The following is a 22,441-nucleotide window of genomic DNA, read 5'->3' as shown; positions in this document are numbered from 1 at the left end:
GCAGGGCCGAGGGGTCGTGCTTTTGACCATCCAGCCCCTGTAAGAAGCTGGTGTGTGTGTGTGTGTGGCCGGGGAGAAATGGTCCTCCATCCAGTTTGAAGGAGTCGTTGAGGGTCCCAGTGAAGGACGTCTCATCCTGACTTTTGGCGTCTCCGAGCCACGATGGGCCGTTCAAGTCCTGACGGTCTGTCTTGTGCCCGTAGGTGGCAGTCCATGTGTCCCCTGCGCCAGTTCAAGAAGCTGCCCGAAGAGGTGGTGAAGAAAATTGAGAAGAAGAACTTCCCGTTTGAGCGGCTGTATGACTTGAATCACAACGAAATAGGTCAGTGAGCAGGAGGTCTCTCTCTGTCTCTGTCTCTGCCTCTCCCTCCCTCCCCGTTTGAGGAGCAAGAGCTTGTGGGCTTGTGATGGAATTGTCTTGATATGTCTGGTTTTTACGAACAAGATTTTGTCTCAAATTCCGTGCTGGCTCAGTTGCAGAATACGACCGTGCCTGCTTTGCCGCCTACTGAGAGCATAAAGAAGGTGCGGTCGTATCTCTGGCCTCCCTTTGTAATGGTGCTTAACCCGCTGCTCCGCCGGCCGTTTCCCTTCCTTGACAGGGGAGCTCATCCGTATGCCGAAGATGGGGAAGACCATCCATAAATACGTCCACTTGTTCCCAAAGCTGGAGCTGTCTGTCCACTTGCAGCCCATCACCCGGTCCACTCTCAAGGTGGAGCTGACCATCACCCCAGATTTTCAGTGGGATGAAAAGGTAAAGGGGACCCCCCCCCCCCGGATGCAGCCCTTCGCAATGTTGCGGAGAGTCACAGCGGTGGTGGTGGTGGTGAGGATCCAAGGGCGAGGGGAAGCTTGCTCAGGACCAGAGCAGGTCGGAGGTAGAACAGGTGGAATGACAGCAGGATGATGTGGAGAGGCTGCCCTCCCTTCCGGGAGGGGGTGGCATGCGTCTGTGCTCCCCCTTGCAGAGGGTGAAGCCTGGCCTCTCTCCCCCCCACTTCGGCTAGGTCCACGGTTCCTCCGAGGCGTTCTGGATCCTGGTGGAGGATGTGGACAGCGAGGTGATCCTCCACCACGAGTACTTCCTGCTGAAAGCCAAGTACGCGCAAGATGAGCACCTGATCACCTTCTTCGTGCCGGTCTTTGAGCCCCTTCCTCCGCAGTACTTCATCCGGGTGGTCTCGGACCGCTGGCTCTGTAAGTCCCCAGGCGGACGGGGTGGGTGGTGGGGGCTGGGGATGGCCAAAGGGGGGGGAGCACTCCCTTTCTCCCAGGCCACCCTCCCCCTTGTTCAACACAGGCTGCTGGTCTGTCTGAAATCGTTTGATCTAGTCGCCTTCCGATCTGGTCTCCCCCCTTAGCTCAACTGGGCTTCCTTAAAACACCATTTTTAATGATCCTGTTGCTCATAGAATTGAGCAAAGGCAAGAAAACTAACCGGCTCCAGCCTGTTAATGCTGTTAATTTTTTTGGGGTGTGTGTGTGAGTAATTCCCAAATGGATGTGCAAAGCGGTGTCCACAGCGAGAGAAAATGCTGCAGAGCCCCCCCCGATGGGCTCCTTCCCAGCCTTTCCGGGAGTCCCGGCAGATGGGGCTGACCTTCCTTCCTCTCTTGTTTTCTTCCTCCTTGGGTTGATCCGTCCAGCCTGCGAGACGCAGCTTCCCGTGTCTTTCCGGCACTTGATCCTTCCAGAGAAGTATCCTCCGCCCACGGAGCTGCTGGACCTTCAGCCGCTGCCTGTTTCTGCTCTGCGGAACAGTGCCTTCGAGAGCCTCTACCAAGACAAGTTCCCCTTCTTTAATCCCATCCAGACCCAAGGTGGGCAGGGCAGGCGGGCGTTTGGTCAGCGGGTCAGGGGGGTCAGGGTGGGGATGGCTGAGAAAAGGGTATTCTCCCCCCAGGCAGGCAAGGACGTCGAGTGGCGAGTCAGTGGGTGCATTTTCGGTGCCTGCACTTGTGGGCAGACAAGGTGGCACAGAGCAGAATTGCAACTAAATCTGGTAGTTGCATTGACCCATAGGACCCCTGGAGATCAGTTCCAAACCCCCCCCCCGGTGCGGTTTCTGAAAACCACAGATACAGTGGTGCCTCGCTTAACGGTGATAATCTGTTCCAGGAAAAACGCTGTTAAGCGAAAATGTCGTAAAACGAAAATAATAAGCCTATTGAAACACATTGAAACCCGTTCAGTGCTTTCCAGTGGGCTAAAAACTCACCATCCAGCGAAGATCCTCCATACGGCGGTCATTTTCAGTGCCTGTATAACGAGGAATCCGTCCCTAAACACAGTGGGGAGCCATTTTAATCACCCGGCAGCCATTTTTTGAAAACCCGATGATCAGCTTTAAAGATCTTCGTAATGCGAAGAATCGGTTCCCGAAGCAGGGAACCGATCATCGCAAAGCGAAATCCCCCCATTTAGACCATCGTTTTGCGATCGCAAAAGCGATCAATAAAACTTTGTCGTGAAGCGGATTCGTTGTAATGCAGGGTAATTGTAAAGCGGGGCACGACTAATAGTGAACCTTATACATAGCATGCTCTGTGGCTCCCTCTAGTGTCCCATTCTGGTAATTACATCATAAAAATATAGTTTTTTTCCCTTTTAATATTTTTTATATTTTCAGGCTGAAGATAAGTGAAACTGTGGATACCAGTCCCGCGGATATGGGGGTCCTACTGTATATGTGCGGGTTTTCCTCCATGGGTGTTCCTAGGAGGTTCCCAGCAGTCCCATGAGGGAGATTAGATTCAGAGGGGAGTGAAAGTCAGAATATGCTGCAACCTCGTGAGATTAGAGCAGGCTCAGAGGGTGACTGACTAAGAACCACCCTGTGCATTCTGTAGAGAAGGATGCTTTGAACCTGCTTCCTGGCCGACCACCACATGATGCAGACTCTCCCAATGGGTGGCCTGAGAGAAGCCTCCTCCTACGTCCTGGGCAGTCAAGGCTTGTTAAGCTCCCGTTGCGTAGAAATAAGGTCAAGAAGAAATATTAGCCACAGTTTGTCACGTGAAGCCAAACAGTGCCCTCTGTACAAATTCAGCTCTTTCAGGAGTTTGACTTTCTCTTTTCCCCTCCCCTTCCAGTCTTCAACACAGTCTATAACAGTGATGAAAACGTCTTTGTGGGAGCTCCCACCGGCAGCGGGAAGACCATCTGTGCGGAGTTTGCCATCTTGAGGATGCTGCTGCAGAACTCGGAGGGCCGCTGTGTCTACATCACCCCAATGGAGGCCCTGGCCGAGCAGGTGCTGTTCCCCGGGTGTGCTGTTCCCCCCAACCACCCCTCGCCCCACATCAGTCGCGAAAGACAGGAGAGGCCGGGTGGGATCATGTCTCTTGTTAGCCACAGCCACTGTTCTGTCCCCTTTCGCCTGTTCCCCAAATTCGTGGCATCCATAGATGTCACAGACGTGTGGCTAAGCCGATCTTCCTGCACAAAAATCTTCTCCACCTTCCTTCCCATGTTTATTTACACCCACCAAGTGTTCTGGGAATAATGGGAGGAATGTAGATTTGACAAAAGTTAGAATTTAAAAAATTGGATGTTTTGGTCTGAATCAATCCATAGATTGTAAGGGAGGCAACCTGAAGAGTAGACATGGTCTAGAGGGGCAGGGTATAAATAAAATAAAATAAAATAAAATAAAATAAAATAAAATAAAATAAAATAAATAAATAAATAAATAAATAAATGAAAGAAAGAAAGAAAGAAAGAAAGAAAGAAAGAGACTGTTATGTGTGAGGTAGAGAAAGAGACAGCGAGAGGATCATTCCTCCTTTTTCTTTCCCGCCAGATTTTCCTGGATTGGTACGAGAAGTTCCAGGAACGCCTCCTCAAGAAGGTGGTCCTGCTGACGGGGGAGACCAGCACTGACCTCAAGCTGCTGGGCAAAGGCAACATCATCATCAGCACCCCTGAGAAGTGGGACATCCTCTCCCGGCGCTGGAAGCAACGCAAGAACGTCCAGAACGTCAACCTCTTCATTGTGGACGAGGTGCACCTGATCGGGGGTGAGAATGGGGTGAGTCTCCTGCCGAAGGGACGGCGCAGGGGGAAGAGCAGGGGATGCTGTGGGGGGTGCCAGAAGCCAGCCTGCCCCCCCCCGCCCAAAAAAACACCAGTACATCCCGAGGAGAGTACAGACTCATTTGGATCCGAGTTCTCTGAGCTTTACGTGGCCCTTTAAAATGACGCGTGGTTGCCCTAAAAGCTCACCCACGTCTCTCATGCCCCGTCGATCAATGTCGGTCGATACAGAAGGACCGGGGGGGGGGCGACAGGATCTCATGCTGTTTCTCCCCGGCTTTGGTTCCCAGCCTGTCTTGGAGGTGATCTGCTCTCGGATGCGCTACATCTCCTCCCAGATCGAGCGGCCCATCCGGATCGTGGCCCTGAGCTCCTCCCTCTCCAACGCAAAGGACGTGGCTCACTGGCTGGGCTGCAGCGCCACCGCCACCTTCAACTTCCACCCCAACGTGCGCCCTGTGCCCCTGGAGCTGCACATTCAGGCAAGTCTCCCTCCCGCCCCCCCCAAACTGCCTCTTCCTTGCTCCCCAGGAACCGAGGGAGCCGCTACCTTTCTGCTCGGAGAAGGGGGGACCCGTCTTGCCTAACACGGGCCAGGCTGAACGGCAGCCTTTTTCCTGGGTTCCAGGAAATATTAGGATCACACTGTTTTAGTTTTATTGTTATTACGGTCCCTGATGAGCAAAAAAACATTAAGCATGTTGCAAGTTAGCTTCATAAGGGCAGCCACAACACTAATGCAGAAGGGGGAAAAAAAAGGAAAATGAGAGCTTAATATCATTACCCATCAAATCCTTGCATATCTTGCTCGCAACTGCAAGGAATTTTGGGCACGTCAATGGAATCTGAGGGTTAAGGCCAAAAAGAGAGATCTTCGTTTTAGAACACCCCGAAAACCAGGTAAGCAGAGGGAGAATGAGCTGAGTACGTGGTTCAGGGTAGAACCAGCCGCGTCCCATCATGTGTGTGTGGTTGATTCTACCGTGCTGTCCCTGCGGGGGCCAGCTCTCTCTGCCATGGAGGCATTTTAATACCTCCCATTGATAACCTCTGGGGGAAAAGCATGCCCTTTTGCTAGTAAGGAAGCCCTGGAGGTGGATCAGTCCCTCCAGGAGAGAGAGAGAGGTAGGCAGCTGGAGCTACAGTCTACCTGCGGCACGAAAGTTGGGAGCTCTGCTCATTTCGTCTTGTCTCTCCGTGCCAGCCCCCCCCCTTTGACAAGGGCAGTTGCCTTATCCAGAATTGAACCTGCGTTTGTCTGAACGTCAAGCAGGTGCCTTTGGACCGAGTGACGGCCCTTTCCACGAACTTCTCCTCCCGTGAGAGTCGGGCCTCGCAGGCTCATTATCCCTCTTGTTTTCTTTTCCACTCCTGCTCAGGGCTTCAACATCAGTCACACGCAGACCCGCCTGCTGTCCATGGCCAAGCCGGTCTATCACGCGATCATGAAGCACTCCCCGAAGAAGCCGGTCATCGTGTTTGTCCCATCTCGCAAGCAGACCCGTCTTACGGCCATTGACATCCTCACCACCTGCGCCTCCGATGTCCAGAGACAGAGGTACGTAACTCATATCTCCTTCTGGCGAATGAGGATCACGCAAGAACGGTTCCGCCTCTGTTCTGTTGGGCACAGTAAACAAACGCCCACAGTTCCTGTCTCTTCTTCTGCCAAACGTATTCAGCCCTAGAAGGAGCAAAGAGATGGGAAGAGCCCGTTTAAGCCAGAAAGCTAACTTCTGGTTCTTTGAGATTCCTGAACCCTTGGCCATATTCTGTCAGGTATATCTTTCTGGCAACGAAGGCTGGCAACTTGATTCCTTTCCAAATGGTGGCATTTTAAGAACCGTCAGCGGTTTCTGAATCACAATCCACGTTCCACCTCCAGTGTGGATGCTCAAGAAGAGAGGAAGCAGCTTTTCAGGGTGGGGAGAGCCCTGATCCCTCTTAAGAGGTTCCCTTTTGGTGACGTCCCTTCAGAATTAAAATAAATCATATTTTTGAAGTGTGGTCATTTTGGGCCCTTTCATTTCATGGTGCCTTTGATGATGAGATCTGTCTGCGGGGCCGAGGGTATGGGGTGATGGATACCTAGGTTATTTGGGAGCATGGAAGGTTTGAGTGCTGAGCAGATCTTCGGCTAGAGGTGGAGCAGAAGTAAAACCCAGACTTTATAAATAAAAATAAGCGGCTTTCTTTTCAAGCGGCTCCCCTTTCTGGCATGCAGTTTTCCCTCGATTTACATCAGCGGGGGAAGTCTTCCATAAGCGGTCAGTTCAGACTTCTGGCAGGAATGATCTGATGTCCCATCAGACTCTCTTGAGCAGGCAGGAAGAGGGTAGGAGAATAATATGGGGTCGGATCAAAGGAGAGAAGACGGGGCCATGCCCAGCAGGAGCCCCGGCCTGGCTGAGTCACAAGGAATGTGGTCCTCAACAGAGAAAATGTTCTTCCCCAAAAGGGGGTTTGGGAATTGGATCCCCTTGGTTAGCTGCCATCTGTCCTGCTGCTCCTTGGCAGGTTCCTTCACTGCACAGAGAAAGATGTGGCCCCTTACTTAGAGAAGCTGAATGACAACACTTTGAAGGAGACGCTGGTCAACGGCGTGGGGTACCTGCATGAAGGGCTGACCCCCTTGGAGCGCCGAGTGGTGGAGCAGCTGTTCAGCTCAGGTAAGATGCGGAGGAGCAGAGTGCAAAAAATAAAATAAAATAAAATGTCTGGGGAATCCAACTTTGTGTGCTGAAACTTGGGGAGGAGGGATGGCGGCAGCCCTAAGTGTCCCCTAAAAGCAGCGTCCAGCCCCTGAGAGCTGAGAAAAGAACCCACAGAGGTCAGAAGGAGATCTCTTGGTGTGTAAGGTGTTGCCTGTAGGTTGGGAGGGGGCAGCTTTAAACTCTGGGAATGGCTGACAGAAGAAATGGTCTCCAGTTCTCTATGTAGAGGGAAAAGGAATGTTTGAGTTGGAAGAGATTGGTCCATCAAGGTTATTACATTGCGTCCCTCTTTTTGGCAAGCCGGAGCTCAAGTGGAGCTCTTGAACATTTCAGTGGCATCGACACCTGCTCAGTGAGCAAAGGCATCTCTTCCCTCTGGGCCCCAGAGACACAATGGTGTGACCCCCCCCCCCAAGGACCCAGCCATCCTGGAATGTAGAGCAAGCTCACTCTCATGAACTTCTTTACATGCACACCAAACCCTTATTGTTGAAAGTCCCTGTGTCATGTAACAAGAGGAACAAAGCCTCTTGTAGTTTTATTTTAACTACACCTGAAGTTTTCCCAGTACCGAATCCTGGAGGTAGAAGGGCCCTCTAAGGCCACCCAGTCCAAGTCAAAGGATATCTGCCAGGTGGTGGTCTCAATTTCTCTAGAAGGATTCCTGCCCTGGAGCACGCACCCCCTCCCTCTGAGGTCATGGGTTCTGTTGCTCTAACAGTTAGGAAGTTTTTGGTTCCTGGGTGACCTGAGTGTCATGATTTCTTGTTCTGTATTCCTGTTTGGAGGTTGATGGGTCCAGCAGAAATGCAGGCAGGTCAGCCTTGCAGTGCGAGTCACAGGGTTTGGACACCCGTCAGCTGAGCTGGGGCTAAGCTGCTCACCTGTCCGGTCCTTCTGCTTCATTTGATCCACAGGTGCCATCCAGGTGGTGGTGGCCTCGCGGAGTCTCTGCTGGGGAATGAACATGGCCGCTCACTTGGTCATCATCATGGACACCCAGTACTACAATGGCAAGATCCACGCGTGAGTGATGGGCGCCCCGGGGGAGGCGGAGGCAAGGGTTCTGGGCCAGTGGGTGTGGGGGCAGGAGGGGTAGGAAAACCCCTGCCCTGAGGCGGCTGGGATGCGGGAGGCCTTCCTTCCACATCCTCGGGGGCAGCGTTTCGGCAGGAACAGCTTTTGGATTTGCTGAGGAAGAAACCCAGGGGTGAGAGTCAAATTGGGAAGAGGGTTGGCTTTTTAAAGAGGGGCTCTGATCTCCGTGCCTCAGCAGCATCCACAGGGGTGGGGAGTGGGCCTTGGAACCCTTTCCCTATGGATGGGGGACCCTAAGGTCAGTTCGATGTCTGGGCTGGGGTTTAGGAGTTCTGCACTCTTGTCCTTCCCCTGAGCCATGAACTCACACCTTGGGCTAGTTTCCCCCCCCCCCGGCCTGTTCTGCTCTGCAGGCTCGTTGTGAGGAGGAAGTGAGGAAGAGAGCTCGGTTCATTGGTGGAGAAAAGCAAGAGACAAGCGTAGCAAGAAAATTCAATAGGTATGAACAGGCCTCCTTATCCCTTTTTCTATGCCAGGTACGTGGACTACCCCATCTACGACGTGCTGCAGATGGTGGGCCACGCCAACCGGCCCCTGCAGGACGATGAGGGGCGCTGTGTCATTATGTGCCAGGGCTCCAAGAAGGTAAGCGTGCAAGAGAGAAAGAGAAAGAGAGAGCAAAGCAGGGGGACTCACATTCTCTCAGGCTGGATGCCCGGAGGCGTTTGGGTCCCCTCGTCTGTTTTTGCACGCAGCGTAGGTGTGGTTGGTTTTTAGAGCCTAGTTCCATCGTCTTCTGTTCTGGGTTTGGTGGTGGATTTTGTCGGCGGGGGGGGGGGGGCTGAAAGGCCCGAGCCACTTGCTTGCAAGACTGATGTGCTGCTCTGTCTGTCCGGTCCCAGGATTTCTTCAAGAAGTTTCTGTACGAGCCCCTCCCGGTGGAGTCTCACCTGGACCACTGCATGCACGACCACTTCAATGCGGAAATTGTCACCAAGACCATCGAGAACAAGCAGGATGCCGTGGACTATCTCACCTGGACCTTCCTGTACCGCAGGATGACGCAGAATCCCAACTACTACAACCTGCAAGGTGAGGGCCTGAAGCTCTGATCCCTGCAGGAGCTTTTCTTCTGCACTCTCTCTCCTTGAACCAGCGGAAGACGGTGGTTGCTTTTTTGCATTATCATTCTCCAAGGGATTCGGGCCAGTAGTTATGGGTCTGAAAGGAAGGCCTTCTTCGTATCTCCCTGCATGAGCCTTCTGGGTGTTTAAGATCGTCCGAGGAGGCCCTCGGTCCCGTGGCCGGTGCAGGCATGGCTGATGGGAACACGAGAGAGACGGGGCCTTCTCAGTGGTGGCTCCCGGATGATGGGATGCTCTCCTGCGGGAGATCAGGCTCTCCCTTTTCTCCTTCCACCAACAGCTGAAGACCCGCCTTTTCAGGCAGGCTTTTCACTCATGACGGAGTTCTTGAATGTCTTTTTGAAGTTAAAAAGAGTCTTTAATATTTACTCGCTTTTAATGATTAAGTTGTGTTTTAATTAGCATATAGATTAGTTGTTTTTGAACGTTTCACTTTGATTCTTTTTAATATTGTGAGCCGCCTTGGGGTCCCCTTATCAGGAGCAAAGCGACCTCTAAAACAAACAAGCAAATTAGTGGAGCTCTCGTCATTGTTGACTTAACAAGTCCTGTTCTTTCAGTCAGACAACCTAATTAGGAGAGCCTGAGGTCATGAGTTCCATTGTCATACTTCTCTAACAGTTAAGAAGTTTTTTCCTGGTAACCAGCCTAAATTTGGCTTGAGCCCATTCTTACGTGTCCTGCACTTTGAGATGATCAAGAACAGATCCTGTCCCTCCTTTGAATGACAGTCTTCCAAGTCTTTGAAAAGTGCTCTCCTCTCTCCCCACTGTCTTCTTTTCTCAAGGCTGAACCATGCCCAGTTCTTTCAGTCTTTCCACCTTCTAGGGCAGTGGTCTCCAACCTTGATCCTCCAGATGTTCTTGGACTACAGCTCCCAGAAGCCTTCCCCACCACCTCTGCTGGCCAGAATTTCTGGGAGTTGAAGTCCAGGAACATCTGGAGGCCCAAGGCTGGGGACCACTGTTCTAGGGCTTGGTTTCCAGTCCCCTTTGCCATAAGGTGCCACGGATTCTTGTCCACTTCTTCAGATACATCAAGGAGTAGAATTCACAAAACCTACTCTCAAATCTATTGCCCAATAAAATTTTGTGTGTGGGTGTGTGTGTGGAGGGTGGTGGTAGATTCTTGGCTGTAAGCCTTTCTCGGGCGGCTGGGCCTTTCCCGCCGCCCTGGCACCGCCACCGCTGACGTGGTCGGTCCCTCCCGTTTCAGGCGTTTCTCACCGGCATCTCTCGGACCACTTGTCGGAGCTGGTGGAGCAGACACTGAGCGACCTGGAGCAGTCCAAGTGCATCAGCATCGAGGACGAGATGGATGTGGCGCCCCTGAACCTGGGCATGATCGCGGCTTATTACTACATCAACTACACCACCATCGGTGAGCATGGGCTGCCGGGAGGGGGAGCCGTGAACCGTCCCCACTGCTGTCAGCCGCGCGCCGCCTGCCTCTCGAGCTCCTGGCCGTGTGCCTGATTCTCTCTCTTCCTCTAAACTGTTCTCCTGCAGAGCTCTTCAGCATGTCCCTGAACGCCAAGACCAAGGTGCGAGGCCTGATTGAAATCATTTCCAACGCTGCCGAGTACGAAAATATTCCCATCAGGCATCACGAGGACAACCTTCTGCGGCAGGTGAGGGAGGGGGCTCTCTTTCTCTCCCAGCACACAGGATCACAAAAGATGGCTGGATGATCCTTCTGGGTGCTGGGCATAGCTTGGTGGGTTCAGCGCAGGCCTCTTTGCTCAGCCACCCATCCAGCCTTGGGATGGTGCTATTCTATTATAGGTTGACTTCTTCTTAACTAAAGAGAAACACACACACACACACATCTTTCTCAAAGGGTAGCAAAACATCATCTTCATCGTTAAAACACAAGACACAGTCTTTGGCTGGTATGGTAGAACAGATACAAGTTTTAACTAAAAGACAAAGAATCAGTTAAATATCATGGTTGTTATTCTTGTCGTCCTCATTACTTAAAAAGCAAAACGGTAGCCTTCAGCCAAGCTTAACTGTTTGTGGAATATAGAACAGGATTCCATAAATGGGATTCACTCCCACGCTGGGTTGAGCTGAGCTCAGCCTGCTGTGTTTTGAGAAAAAGGATGAAGAGATTATTGTTTAGCAAAGTTTTGTCTGGAAAACAGATATACTAGTCTTGAAGAATGGAAACTCCGTTTCTAGTTGAATGGCTTTGGATCAACTAGACAATAGAAACTTTTCTTCTTCTCTTGTGATGCTAACGCCTGGCCCTGTCCTCCCAAGCTGAATGGTGGGAGTGGCCGGACAGATAAAAAGGAAGAGCTTGTCCGCACGGTGTGTTGTTAAACTGTGGAACTCACTGCTACAAGATGTAGGTGACAGCTTGCAAATTGGATACATTCGTGAAGGGTAGGGCCCCTTGGTGGATATGGTTTTGTGTCACTTCAGTGTCAGAAGCTGTGTGCCTCGCTCTGTCTTGGGGGGCACAATATGGAGGGTAATTTGGTCTGTGTTTCTTTACTTTTCTGCACAGAAAAGTAGAATGAAAGCATTCTGGATAAGCCACAAATACAATTTTATTACTCCTCCTGTTTGGAAAAAGGATATAATAAGATTTGCATTTGCTATTCCAGAGCGAAGGGCTGTATTTGTGACAAAAATGTAGTGAAAATAGCATGTTACATAAAGAAGTGGCAACTGCCTGGGTCGTGGTGGTGAGCAGAATAGGCCTGTCGGTTCTGGCTGCTCCTTGGCCTGCGTGGGGGTGGGTGGGTCCTCCCTTCTGCCCCAGGGTCTCCGGCACGCTGCCGCCATCTGACCCAAACAACCCTTATCCCTCCGGCTTTGCAGTTTATGCATGGAGAGTGAATGGCATCAGGTCCTTGGAGATAGGTGAGAAACGTTTCCGTATTCTGATTCCTGCTTCTCTCCCATCCTCAGCTGGCCCAGAAGGTCCCCCACAAGCTGAACAACCCAAAATTCAACGACCCGCATGTCAAAACCAACCTCCTGCTGCAGGCCCACCTCTCCCGGATGCAGCTGAGCGCAGAGCTCCAGTCGGACACCGAGGAGATCCTCAGCAAGGTACGCCAGTGGAGGGGAGGGTGAAAATGGGGCTGAGATATGGGGGGGGGGAGGTCAGGGTGAGTGGGTCTCTTCCCTCCCACCCTAAGACCCACTGCAGGTCCCCTCATCTCCAAAAATGGTGTCTGTGTCTTTTAAGAGGAGATTTTTTGAAGGTTCACTATAGTTTGTTTGGTTTTTTTTTTCAAAAAATAGAAACAAAATTCAGTTTTTGGAGGATTAAATCAGGGCAGAGCATCTAGCTTTACAGAACAGTCCGTGCTCTTTGTTATTCTTCGGCAGTGATGGGGAAGGTTTGGGAGAACGGAGAGTCGAGGAAGTTGGCAAGTCTTTGGTTCCGAATTTTGAGTTTTTGGTCCCGAGTCCCTATTAAAAACAAGCTTTTTATCCTCAGTAAAAAGGGGAGGAGTGGGTGGGTTCCAAGCCATGAGTCGTCAAGTCTGAGTCATTGGGGAAAAACAAACAAACCTGATTCGAATTGCCAGTATGATTTTCCCCTCCAACGTGACAGTGAATCCTGCAGTTCAAGTTCCCATCCCTGGAAAGAGCGTAGGTGGGCCAGTACTGGCTTGCTCCTAGCCCAGCCTCTTCTGGCCCAGGGAGAGAGAAAGAGAGATGAAAGCCGCCTCCTAGTGGGTCTGGTGCCTGGAGAGCTAAACCGGTTTGGCGTATCTTTCCCCCCCCAGGCCATTCGGCTGATCCAGGCCTGCGTGGACGTCCTCTCCAGCAACGGCTGGTTGAGCCCGGCCCTGGCGGCCATGGAGCTCGCCCAGATGGTCACCCAGGCCATGTGGTCCAAGGACTCCTACTTGAAGCAGCTGCCGCACTTCACGTCCGAGCACATCAAGCGCTGCACGGAGAAGGTAAGCCTGGGGGCTGGCTGCAAGGGAGGTAAGCGGGAGGGGGGGGACTCCCTTCTCTTGAAGCTCCTCGGGCTTCTCGCTCACCCCGTCTCCGTTCCGCAGGGAGTGGAGAGCGTGTTTGACATCATGGAAATGGAAGACGAGGATCGCAACGCCCTGCTGCAGCTCTCTGACGCGCAGATTGCCGACGTAGCCCGTTTTTGCAACCGCTACCCCAACATCGAGCTTTCCTACGAGGTGGTGGAGAAGGATGGCATTCGCAGGTACCGGGATCAAACTGTCGCCCCCGATAACCCCGAGGTGGCCACTTGGACAATCCTGTGTTTCACCTGTATAGTCTTATTGCTTCTTGGATGGGTGAAGACCCGCAAGATGGACACAGGCCATAACGAGTGCGTGGAGAGGCTGGGACTTGCGCAGAGAAGGGGAAAAGCAAAGCAGGCTGCTTATAGACCAGCCCCTCTACTGCTTAAAGCTCTCTCTGGAGGTTGTGGAGGCTACCCGTTGCCTCCCACCCCCCACGAGGTGGGCACTCAGTTGACTGGAGGGGATAGAAGGCCGAGTGAACCTTGAGCGGGCTCCCTGGGATTTGAACCTAGGTTTTGAGCAGAATTTTGGCTGCAGGACAGCAGTTTAGCAACTGCCCCACGAGGCACCGTGCCCCGAAACAAGACAGCAGAAGTTCCACTAAGAGTGAACTCTATAGCCGTGCCTTTCAAAGGACGTTATTTTACCCCAAGTGTAACTATAAAATGGAAGGTTGATGGGCAGATGAAACGTGGGTTAAGAGAAACCGTGGATATCCAAAGTTGCTGATGTGCTAAAAAATCATGGCCCATTGTGATGAGAAGGCCACAGATGGAGAACCCCGGGGGAGATGGAGTCAGTAGAAAGTGGGAGGGAGGGGGGAATGATTGACCCTTGGGATGACCACCCGTATCCCACTGAGACGGCTGTTGCCTCCCGCCCGTGTTCCTATCCACAACTGTGCTTGAGAAACCCTTGCCGTAAAGCTCGCTGTCTGTCTCTGGTGTCTGTCTAGAGGCTGCGCTCTCAGGAGGGCTTGCTTGGCAGGATCCTGCACTGGAGGCAGGAGCGCACTGTGCCAGCTTGCTCTCCTGCGGATTCCCAGCCTTTTTCCCCCCTGCGTGCGAGGGCGTAAGCTGGCCGGACTCGGTGAGGATGCCACCCCCTGGTGGGACTGAGCCTAAGGTCTCCCCTGGTTTCTTTCCGCAGCGGAGGCCCCGTGGTGGTGCTGGTACAGCTGGAGCGAGAGGAGGAAGTCACCGGGCCGGTGATTGCACCGCTCTTCCCTCAGGTACGCTGGTGGAGGGTTGTCGGCCGGCCTTCAGGTGGTGCCGCCCGCGAGGACGCAGCCTGGCGGGAGCGGTCCAGCCCTTGGCAGACCTCACGCTGTCTTCTCTCCTCTTTTCAGAAACGCGAGGAGGGCTGGTGGGTGGTGATCGGGGACTCCAAATCCAACAGCCTCATCTCCATCAAGAGGCTGACGCTGCAGCAGAAGGCCAAGGTGAGTGAGTGGGGGAGCCGCCCATGCGCCCTCTTTCCTTGGTGGTGGGGCGGTTCTGCATTCCTGAGCCCCAGGCTGGGCCAGGGCGAGCTCCACCAGGGCTCCGACCTGCTTTAGAGGCAAAGTGGCCAAAGGGAGAGCTGGATTGGACCAGAGAAGGGCCGCTCAAGCGTCCAGCAAGGGGAGGATCCTGGTTGTTTGGTTTCATGGACCACTGCTTGTGAACCACAAGCAGTCACTTGTGTAAAATAAGTTGAGAGCCAGAGAGAGAAGGGGGTGGGGAGGGGGCAGTGTTTTTCTCGTCAAAAGTAAAAGGGGCTGTTTGAGGAGGGGCTTGGCTACAGCCGACCCAACTGCTCCTCCGTGGACAGACTTTCTTCACCCATGTTCAAGTCGCCCCAGTTTGAGGCTTAGCATCGGTCTATGCGAGGCACTTTCTGTGTGTGCCCCTAGGCAACCTGGTTCCTAAGAGAAGGATTCTTGCCGTCTGTGCAAATGTACGTCTTGGGTCCCTTCGGATCAGATTGACGTTGCTAGTCCCAGAAAAGGCAGTGAAATCCCCAAGGTACCAAAGGCCCCTGCTGAGATGTGAAAAGGCTCAGCAACTTCCTCCTAACACCTGATATCCCCGGTGGTCAGTCGTGGCTTGGTGGTCCTAAGGTCAAGGAATCGGCCTGCTTTAAAACGAGGGCCAGGATTCTTTCCAGGGACCAATTGTGTTGCTTTCCGGCATTGCTTTAAACTGCTGGATAGCTTTGGCTCTTTGTGTTAAGGTCACAGAATCTTTGTATGTTTCCGTCCAGCCGGTGGGATCTGAACGTTGGAAGTGAGAAGTGAAGGTTGTCAGGGTTTGAAGAAGGCTTTGTAAACCTCTCCTAAACAGTTTAGTGTGTGTTGTTTTGCACTCAAGACGGAGGAGATACTTGGAGACATTTTTCAACAATATGCCTGTATTCCAGGGTTTTTTCCCCCACCCCTTCCTTGCCTGGTGTACTTGGAACCCCATCCCTCTTACCTTGTCGCCCTCTTCTTTTTGGGCAGGGCTGGGCATCTCTGGGCCCCCAGAAGGGAGGGATGAAAGGAGACTTAAAAGGGAGACTCTCAGCCTCAGGGGGCTTCCGGAAAGAGTCCTGGGTGCACTGTGCAGCCCTGATGTGGCTTGTAGAGCGAGCCCTAGTTTACAAGTGCTGCCTTGTGTTTAGGTGAAACTGGACTTTGTGGCACCAGCGACCGGAACCCACAACTACACCCTCTACTTCATGAGCGACGCCTACATGGGTTGTGACCAGGAGTACAAGTTCAGCGTGGATGTCAAGGAGGCCGAGAGCGACAGCGATTCCGACTGAGTGGGGAGCCCGATAAGAGATCGGCTGGACCAGCCCCCCCCCCGAGCATTCTTCGGACAGGGTGACCCCTCTGGCTGCCCGGGAGGATATTTCACTGGTTTTGATTACCGGACTTTTCCTGCTTCCACCCAAGCCTCCAAGCAGCCGTAGAGATTAACTCACAGTGGTCCTGCTTTTATCAGCTCTGTGTTCTATCTCAGATGGTCTAATTGTTCTAGAGCAAGCACCTGTGTGTCCCTCAAGCACCTGAAGAAATTTCATTTTAAAAAAACTCAGCACCCAGTTCTGTGTACAGTAATTTGTGTAAGTGAGCTGAGTTGGTTCTGTAGAGCTCCTGCTTGTGTTTTTCCCAATAAATCTTTTAGGAACAAACTCTGTCCTGTTGTTGGGGAGGCTGTTCTGGATGGGTCCAACATTTGTCAGTCCCTCCCTTGGCAAGTTGTGGCACTTGCTTGCCTTATGCTCCAAATGTGAGACCATCTCTATGGCCCTCGTCTGGAATGAAAAGAGTTCAGTCTTTTTATTTCAGATGCAGGGAACAAACTACAGGGTCTCCAGGTGGTCTTGGACTAAGTCTCCCAGAAACCTTCACCCACTAGCTGGGCTGGCCAGGATTTCTGGGAGTTGCAAGCTCAAGAACATGTGGGGATGCAAGGTTGGGAACCACTGCCCCAGGTTTATTTTGGTTACCAAAAATCAATGCATGTTTCCTTTTTTTTTTTTTTTTTTTGGCATGCTGAATGTTGCAATGGATTGATAAAAAGATATTTGCAGCTTGAAAACAATCAGCTTCACCTGGACTGAAGGGAAGGAGCTTGTTTCGGTGAGCTGTGGAGCATTATTTTGCTCTGTCCGGCTCAGGCCCACAAGCCATCTTGGTGATGGTGGAGAGAGACAGCCTGCCGAGCTTCTTAATTCCTTCCCACAGTGAGCTGTGTGGCCTTTGGCTTGACACCACTTCCTTAGACCTGGGAAGAAATGAGGGTGAAATCTTTCCCTCACGGACATGAAGGAAGTGTGACCTCTGGACCATAAGTTGGGGGGGGGAGAGGGAGACCTTCCCCTGCAAGATGTGACACTTTCTGCCAGCCAGCCACCTCCCCCTCAACTAGGGGAACACTTTTGGCTCCATCAGAAGTGGGGAAAACTGCCACGGCAGCTTAAGGCTTTGGGGAGAGGGGCAGGGAAGGCTGTTTTTTCCAAGCTGCTCTGTTATGCAGAATGTATCAAACATGCAAGAGCACAACCAGGAACATCCAACATTTTTTATGGTTTTACATATAATATTGCAAACCAGCAACTGCCCGCCGGGCCCACGCCTGCCTACATCTTGAAAGTCAAAAGCACGAGTGGTACAGCTTGTCTCTTCATTCTCCCGGTCACATAAACACAAGTTTCCACAGGTGAAGTGTTTTCTTTACCCAGAGAAAGACAAGAATTATCCCACTGGCATGCGTAGTGTGGGGTGCGGAGTATGATGACGAGTCTTTACGGAAGAACCAGCTTCCCCTTCTTAACGAGAGCCAGCATCTTTCCCCCGAGATATTAAATCTGGACATGTGGACAAGGTTTGCACAGCAAGCATGTCTTCCACCTATTCATTGGCTTCTCTGGAAGGGGTGCAACCCAGCGCATGCCCACCCACCCCCTCCGGGTGGGCGCCACTGTTCCAGTGCTAGTACTTTATAGGCCGAGTGTGTCAGCAAACCTCGGGCCGCTGGTACTTCCAGAAGGCCATCTCTCCGTCATCGCTGCATGAAGCCATCAGGCCAGGCTCCTTGGGGTTCCAGGCAACGCAGTTCACGTCCTGGGAGTGGGCCCGGGCCACGTGGGCTGTCAGGCTGAAGATGGGCTGGTGGGGATCCGAGTGGGGGTCCTCCTCAAAAACGCGGATGGCGTCATCGCCGCAGGCAGTTGCTAAAGCTCCCGTCAGGTGGCACCTGAGGAGGATGAACAGCACCCGTATTGGCGACGCTCTGTTCCGACACTTGATGGCAACCGATTCTTCACAGGGAACCCACAACACGGTTCAGAAGGCGGCGACAGTACTACAGTTCCCATCAACCGAGGGCGAGGGGATGATGGGAGCTGCAGTAGCTGTCACCACCTCCTCCAGCTGCTTTCACGGAGAGGACTGAGTTTTTCTAAACCACCCTGATCTAGAAGAGGCTCCTTCTGGAGACTCTTCCCCCTACTCACCATGCCACATCGTAGATGGTCCTCGTGTGGGAGCCCGAAAGAGTGCAGATGCATTTCCAGGTAGGGTCTGTGCCACTGCAGACCACACCTGCAATACACAAACAAACGGCTTGTCAAACTGAGGCCTCCCTGCTTTGCCTTCAGCTAGATGAGCCATGTGACGCCAGGGGCTGAACAGCATCCTTCGGTTTTCCCCAGAGGGTCAAGCCTGTTACAGCACAAGTGGGTGGATTCCAACCTCTTGTATATTTTATTGGTGCTGGCTGGCTGGCTGGAGAGCTCAGTGGTTTAGGTCTCTGGCTGCCTCCTGTAAATGGAGCCAGCCTGGGTGGCCTTGGGCCAGCTGCACAGTCTAAGAAGGGAGTGAGAAACCACTTCTGTGTCTTGTCTACCTAAAAAAAAAAAAAAACTCTGGAAAGGGTCACCATAACTCAGAATGGACTTGACGGCATGTAATTATAAATGCATACAAATGGCGATTTGCTGGCTGCATAGGTTAGGAAGTTAGGCCTCTGGCTGCAAAGCCAGAGGTTGGGAGCTCAATTCCCAACTGGGGTTCCAGAGAAAAGAGCCAGCCTGTGTAGCCTTAGGCAAACTGCACAGTCACAGGTCCGCCCCAAAGAAAGGAATGGTAAACCATTTCTGAGTACTGTCTATCTGGAAAACTCTGAAAAAGGTCAACACAACTCACAACTGACTTAACGGCACAGTTATTTATACCACTGCCTGGAGGTCCGTTACCAGCAACAAGACGTTTCAGCTGAAGGATGCTAGCATTCATGAGAGGAACTGCATTCAAACCTTCAACTTCATCCAAAATGGGGTCGGAAAATTTTTTCTGGGTTTGAATTAGGCCCAGCTGAGGGAGGGAGGCCTGGTGATCTGCTGGCAGCACATAACACCTCTTGCCAAGTAAATGGGTCTGGCTCCTTATTTAACATCAGCCCAGGTTTGAGGTTTTGTTGTGAGCTCACAAAATATTGTCAAGGAAGTGATCTGGGGGGTCTTGCGGACCTCTTTGGCCATTTGGAAAGGCCCTCCCGGGTCTGTTTCTGCAGGTATTCCTGCCCCCAGGAATCCGACACGTGCCGCTGACCTTGCTCATTGCCGGGCTTGTACTGGCGCCAAATGCGCACGGTCTTGTCGTCGCTGCAGGAGGCCAGGCGCTCCCCGCTCTGGTCGAAAGCCAGGCTCCACACCGTCGACTCGTGGCCCTCCAGGGTGGAGAAGCAAACCCAGTCGTCCTCCTCCTCCCGGTACAGCTTCACGGTGTCGTCATAACTGGCGGAGGCCAGCAGCTAGCAGGGGGGAAAAGTCAGATGCCCACGTTAGGGCCAGAGAGAACAGGCCCGGGGGGAATCTCAGCCACCTGCCCCATAAGAGAGGGTGACACTGACCTCCTGATTGGGATGCCAGACCACATGCTTGACATCTTGTGTGTGGGAATTCAAGACGCTCATGCACTCGTACTCATCCTCTTCATCTACTGCAAGAGAGAAGGGAGGGGGAGAGGAAGGATTGAGCCAAGCCTTTCTTCCTTCTTTTTACTTTACTGTGCAGTCAACACCCCCAGGGGAAAACGAACAAGATCGCAAACATGCACATATTGAGAAAAAGTAGATCTTTATGAAATATTACAACCGAAAACAAAAACTTAGCTACAGCCTCTGTGATGGTTCAGTTTCTACCTGCCACTCCCTCCGGGATGCTTTTGGACTGCCGCTACTGTCAGCACTAGGCGACAAAGCCACGGGCCAAGAATGCTGGGAGGTGCCAGCCCAGCGACACCGGAAGAGCCACGCTTTGCCAGCTCAACCCCCCCCCCCCCAAAAAAAGCCCCTTGAAGTTCCCCGTGGCTTCCCTGGCTCCTCTCACCTTCCCAAACCCAGACGCTCTTGTCTCGGCTGCAGGTGGCCAGGAGGTTCCCAGAAGGGGCCCAGGCGACAGACTTCACCTCGTTCTCGTGGCCCTCCAGAGTGGCAACACACTGAAAGAGAAGCGAGAGGGGAGACCTTCTGAAAAGAGAGGCGACGATAAAGCACTGAGAAACACTTCCGACGCTGCTGATGGATCATGGAGGTATATCATGTTATTCTAACACAACCACTAGCTTCACTTAAGTCTCACAATATGTTGCTGCCGTGCCAGTTGCTATAACTGGTTTACAGTTGGTGCATCTCCAGCTCACGGATTCCATTTGAACACAAGGAATTTCATGGGCTGTGAATCATAGGAAAATGGAGTTGGAAAGGTCCTCTAAGGTCATAGAGTCCAACCCCCTGCGCTTAAGGCAGGAATCCAAGTCAAAGCAGATCTGACCAATTTTCTCTTGAATGTGTTAGAGCGCTTACTGCCTCCCAAGGTAATCACTTTCAGTCTTGTACTGCTCCAACAGTTAAGACATTTTACCTGATATTCAGCCTAAATCTGGCTTCCTATAGCTTGAGCCCATTATTAAGTGTCCTGCCCTCTGGGGGGGGGGAACTCCCCTCTATAGGACTACCTTTCAAGTATTTATCTATTGAATCTGTCACCTGTGGTCTGTAAGACTGGTCAAGACAGAAATGTTCAATTGGTTACTGAAACACAGGTCAACGATATATCTAGAGCTTTATTTTCACTGACTGCAGAGCAATTAAATAATCAGTTCCAAAGCAACTTGAAGGCAGTTTCCAGTTACCTCAAAATCTTCTTGATTCTTCTTCCAGATGCAGGTGGTGGCATCGAAACTAGCTGAAGCCAGGTAGTTTCCACAAGGGGACCAGGCCACCTTGCGGATAGTCCTCTGGTGCCCCTCACCCAGCACAGACTTGCACGCCCAGGCTTCCCCTAACAAGAAGAAAAACCAGCAGGTGTATGTGTGAGACTGCTGGGGGATATCGGGCATTGTAGTTAAGAATATACATCAAACCGAAGACCTCCTCTTCATCTACCCCACGCCACTCCAGCGGCATAATCAAACGGGCGCCACATGCTTACCTTCTTTCCCCCATATGCGGATGCTCCGGTCCCCGCCACAGGAAGCCAGAAGCGTCCCAGTAGGATTCCAAGCTAGAAACCAGCATCGGGAATCTGGGTGCGCCGGGATGCGAGACAAGACAGTCAAGGAATCCTTCATCGTAGCACCGTGCAACCTATCAAGGGGAAGGGAAAAGAGTACTTTCTTTAAGCAAAGTGGACTGATTTAAATCAAGGGGATGTATGCCATTGAAAGGGAAAAGGATTGCTCAGATTTATGAGTTCGCCCTGCATTTCTAGATTGCAATTCGAGCATTTCCACACTAGTTGGTCGCCCTTACAAGAAGCTTAATTTGCAACCTCTGGTGATGCAGCCCACATGCTTTTTGCACGGCACAAGAGAACAACGAAGTCAATGCGTTTTCTGTTGGACCATTCCAGCACACGCCTGGCCCTGTCTGTTTAGACACAGGCAAGTGAGACGGGGAGGGACGACTCTCCGTGCCGTTTGGCCGACCGTGACAGTTACAAGGACTGGCTATTTACCAAGACAAGGAAGAGGGCGTAGGGTTTAATTGATCCACGCTGCTTGTCGCAGCGGTCAATATTTGGCCCCTTGTTTTTAACTTGTCCTGGAAAAGCAACCTTGAAGGCCTAAATAATGCACTTTTTGTATCTGTGGAAGAAGGCTGCGATCCAGAAAAGATCTCGCAAAAATAATTCGGTTCGACTTAAAAGCGTTACAAGGTCGTGGTGCGGTTGGTTTCGCTTCCTCCACACCGAAAGCAGGCGAACCCTGTGCTGAAGACGTGACAGCCACCCACCCGTTCAGGAAGCAGGAGCAAAGCAGAGGTGTGCAACCCTCGGGCCCTCCACAGCCCTGGGACTACAACGCCCATCAGACCCTCCGCACTCCACTAACAAGCACGAGGATGGTGGGAGCTGTAGTCCAAAACAACTGGAACCCCCCCTTCTCCTACCCTCAGGGAGGAGTTATGCAGATTCTTTCCTCTTAAAATAGGGTTTGGAAAAGTTCCTTTTTTTGACTACAAGTCCCAATATGCACTATCAGGGGGAAGCTGGGAGTAGTAGTTTAAAAAAACGGGCTTTTTCAAAGTCTTAGCCAGGCGACGGACGGGAAGACGGGCCTAAAGAGGAGCCCAGGGAAGCGGGGTCCCCCCGCCCCAGAGACCCGGGGGGGCGTCCAGGCGAGCCGCCCTACCTGCCTGCTTGCCTTCGCTTCGCCTGCACAAGGGTCCACCTTCGCGCCTGCGCACTTGGGCGGCCACTCCTTCCCAGCCCCCCCGCGGGGGATCCTTCCCGGCCGCAAAGCCTGCTGGGAAGCGCAGTCTTTTTCTCCGCCGGAGCTGAAGTCCAACTCCGGCGTGGGAACTACAATTCCCGGGAGGCCTTGCGAACAAAGTGGGCAGGGAGGGAGGGTAGGAAGAGGGGAATTCGGAACGACGCCTGCCTTTTTTCCGTTGAATTCCTGGCCTCGGGCCCCGCCCCGCCCCGCCCCTCCCCTCCCGGCGGCCCTCGGAAAGGGG

At 52.5% G+C, this 22,441-nt stretch overlaps 2 protein-coding genes across 3 annotated transcripts in view; one reads left to right on the top strand and one right to left on the bottom strand.

The window, feature by feature from the left end:
- The window catches only part of SNRNP200 (small nuclear ribonucleoprotein U5 subunit 200), a 34,245-nt gene extending 18,136 nt beyond the window's left edge, over positions 1–16,109 (top strand). Inside the window, exons 26-45 of the mRNA XM_072978948.2 lie at positions 204–322; positions 603–757; positions 1,011–1,200; positions 1,650–1,823; positions 3,096–3,256; positions 3,806–4,033; positions 4,329–4,520; positions 5,418–5,596; positions 6,556–6,707; positions 7,670–7,778; positions 8,327–8,435; positions 8,693–8,882; positions 10,151–10,315; positions 10,444–10,565; positions 11,857–12,000; positions 12,687–12,863; positions 12,966–13,126; positions 14,100–14,181; positions 14,299–14,391; positions 15,594–16,109. Of these exons, the coding sequence (XP_072835049.2) occupies positions 204–322; positions 603–757; positions 1,011–1,200; positions 1,650–1,823; positions 3,096–3,256; positions 3,806–4,033; positions 4,329–4,520; positions 5,418–5,596; positions 6,556–6,707; positions 7,670–7,778; positions 8,327–8,435; positions 8,693–8,882; positions 10,151–10,315; positions 10,444–10,565; positions 11,857–12,000; positions 12,687–12,863; positions 12,966–13,126; positions 14,100–14,181; positions 14,299–14,391; positions 15,594–15,737 (3,046 nt within the window). The 3' untranslated portion in view covers positions 15,738–16,109. The remainder of the gene's footprint in view (positions 1–203; positions 323–602; positions 758–1,010; positions 1,201–1,649; positions 1,824–3,095; positions 3,257–3,805; positions 4,034–4,328; positions 4,521–5,417; positions 5,597–6,555; positions 6,708–7,669; positions 7,779–8,326; positions 8,436–8,692; positions 8,883–10,150; positions 10,316–10,443; positions 10,566–11,856; positions 12,001–12,686; positions 12,864–12,965; positions 13,127–14,099; positions 14,182–14,298; positions 14,392–15,593) is intronic.
- Positions 16,110–16,575: 466 nt separating this feature from the next.
- On the bottom strand, positions 16,576–22,193 carry CIAO1 (cytosolic iron-sulfur assembly component 1). Of its 2 annotated transcripts, XM_072978950.2 has the most exons (9): positions 22,117–22,193; positions 20,916–21,070; positions 20,617–20,765; positions 19,812–19,923; positions 19,334–19,422; positions 19,033–19,234; positions 17,937–18,024; positions 17,446–17,677; positions 16,576–16,705 (listed from the first exon to the last, which is right to left on the bottom strand). In XM_072978950.2, the coding sequence occupies exons 2-9, from the start codon at positions 21,052–21,054 to the stop codon at positions 16,700–16,702; spliced, it is 1,017 nt and encodes a 338-aa protein (XP_072835051.1). In that variant the 5' UTR covers positions 21,055–21,070; positions 22,117–22,193; the 3' UTR covers positions 16,576–16,699. The 2 variants fall into 2 exon arrangements, with proteins under 2 accessions (XP_072835051.1, XP_020635852.2); XM_020780193.3 differs by lacking the exon at positions 16,576–16,705 and having other exon boundaries at positions 16,988–17,677.
- Positions 22,194–22,441: the final 248 nt, after the last annotated feature.

This window comes from Pogona vitticeps, chromosome 8 (assembly GCF_051106095.1).
Source record: "Pogona vitticeps strain Pit_001003342236 chromosome 8, PviZW2.1, whole genome shotgun sequence".
Classification (NCBI taxonomy): domain Eukaryota; kingdom Metazoa; phylum Chordata; class Lepidosauria; order Squamata; family Agamidae; genus Pogona; species Pogona vitticeps.
Note: the sequence above shows the minus strand (reverse complement) of the source record. Positions and strands in the feature narration are given on the sequence as shown.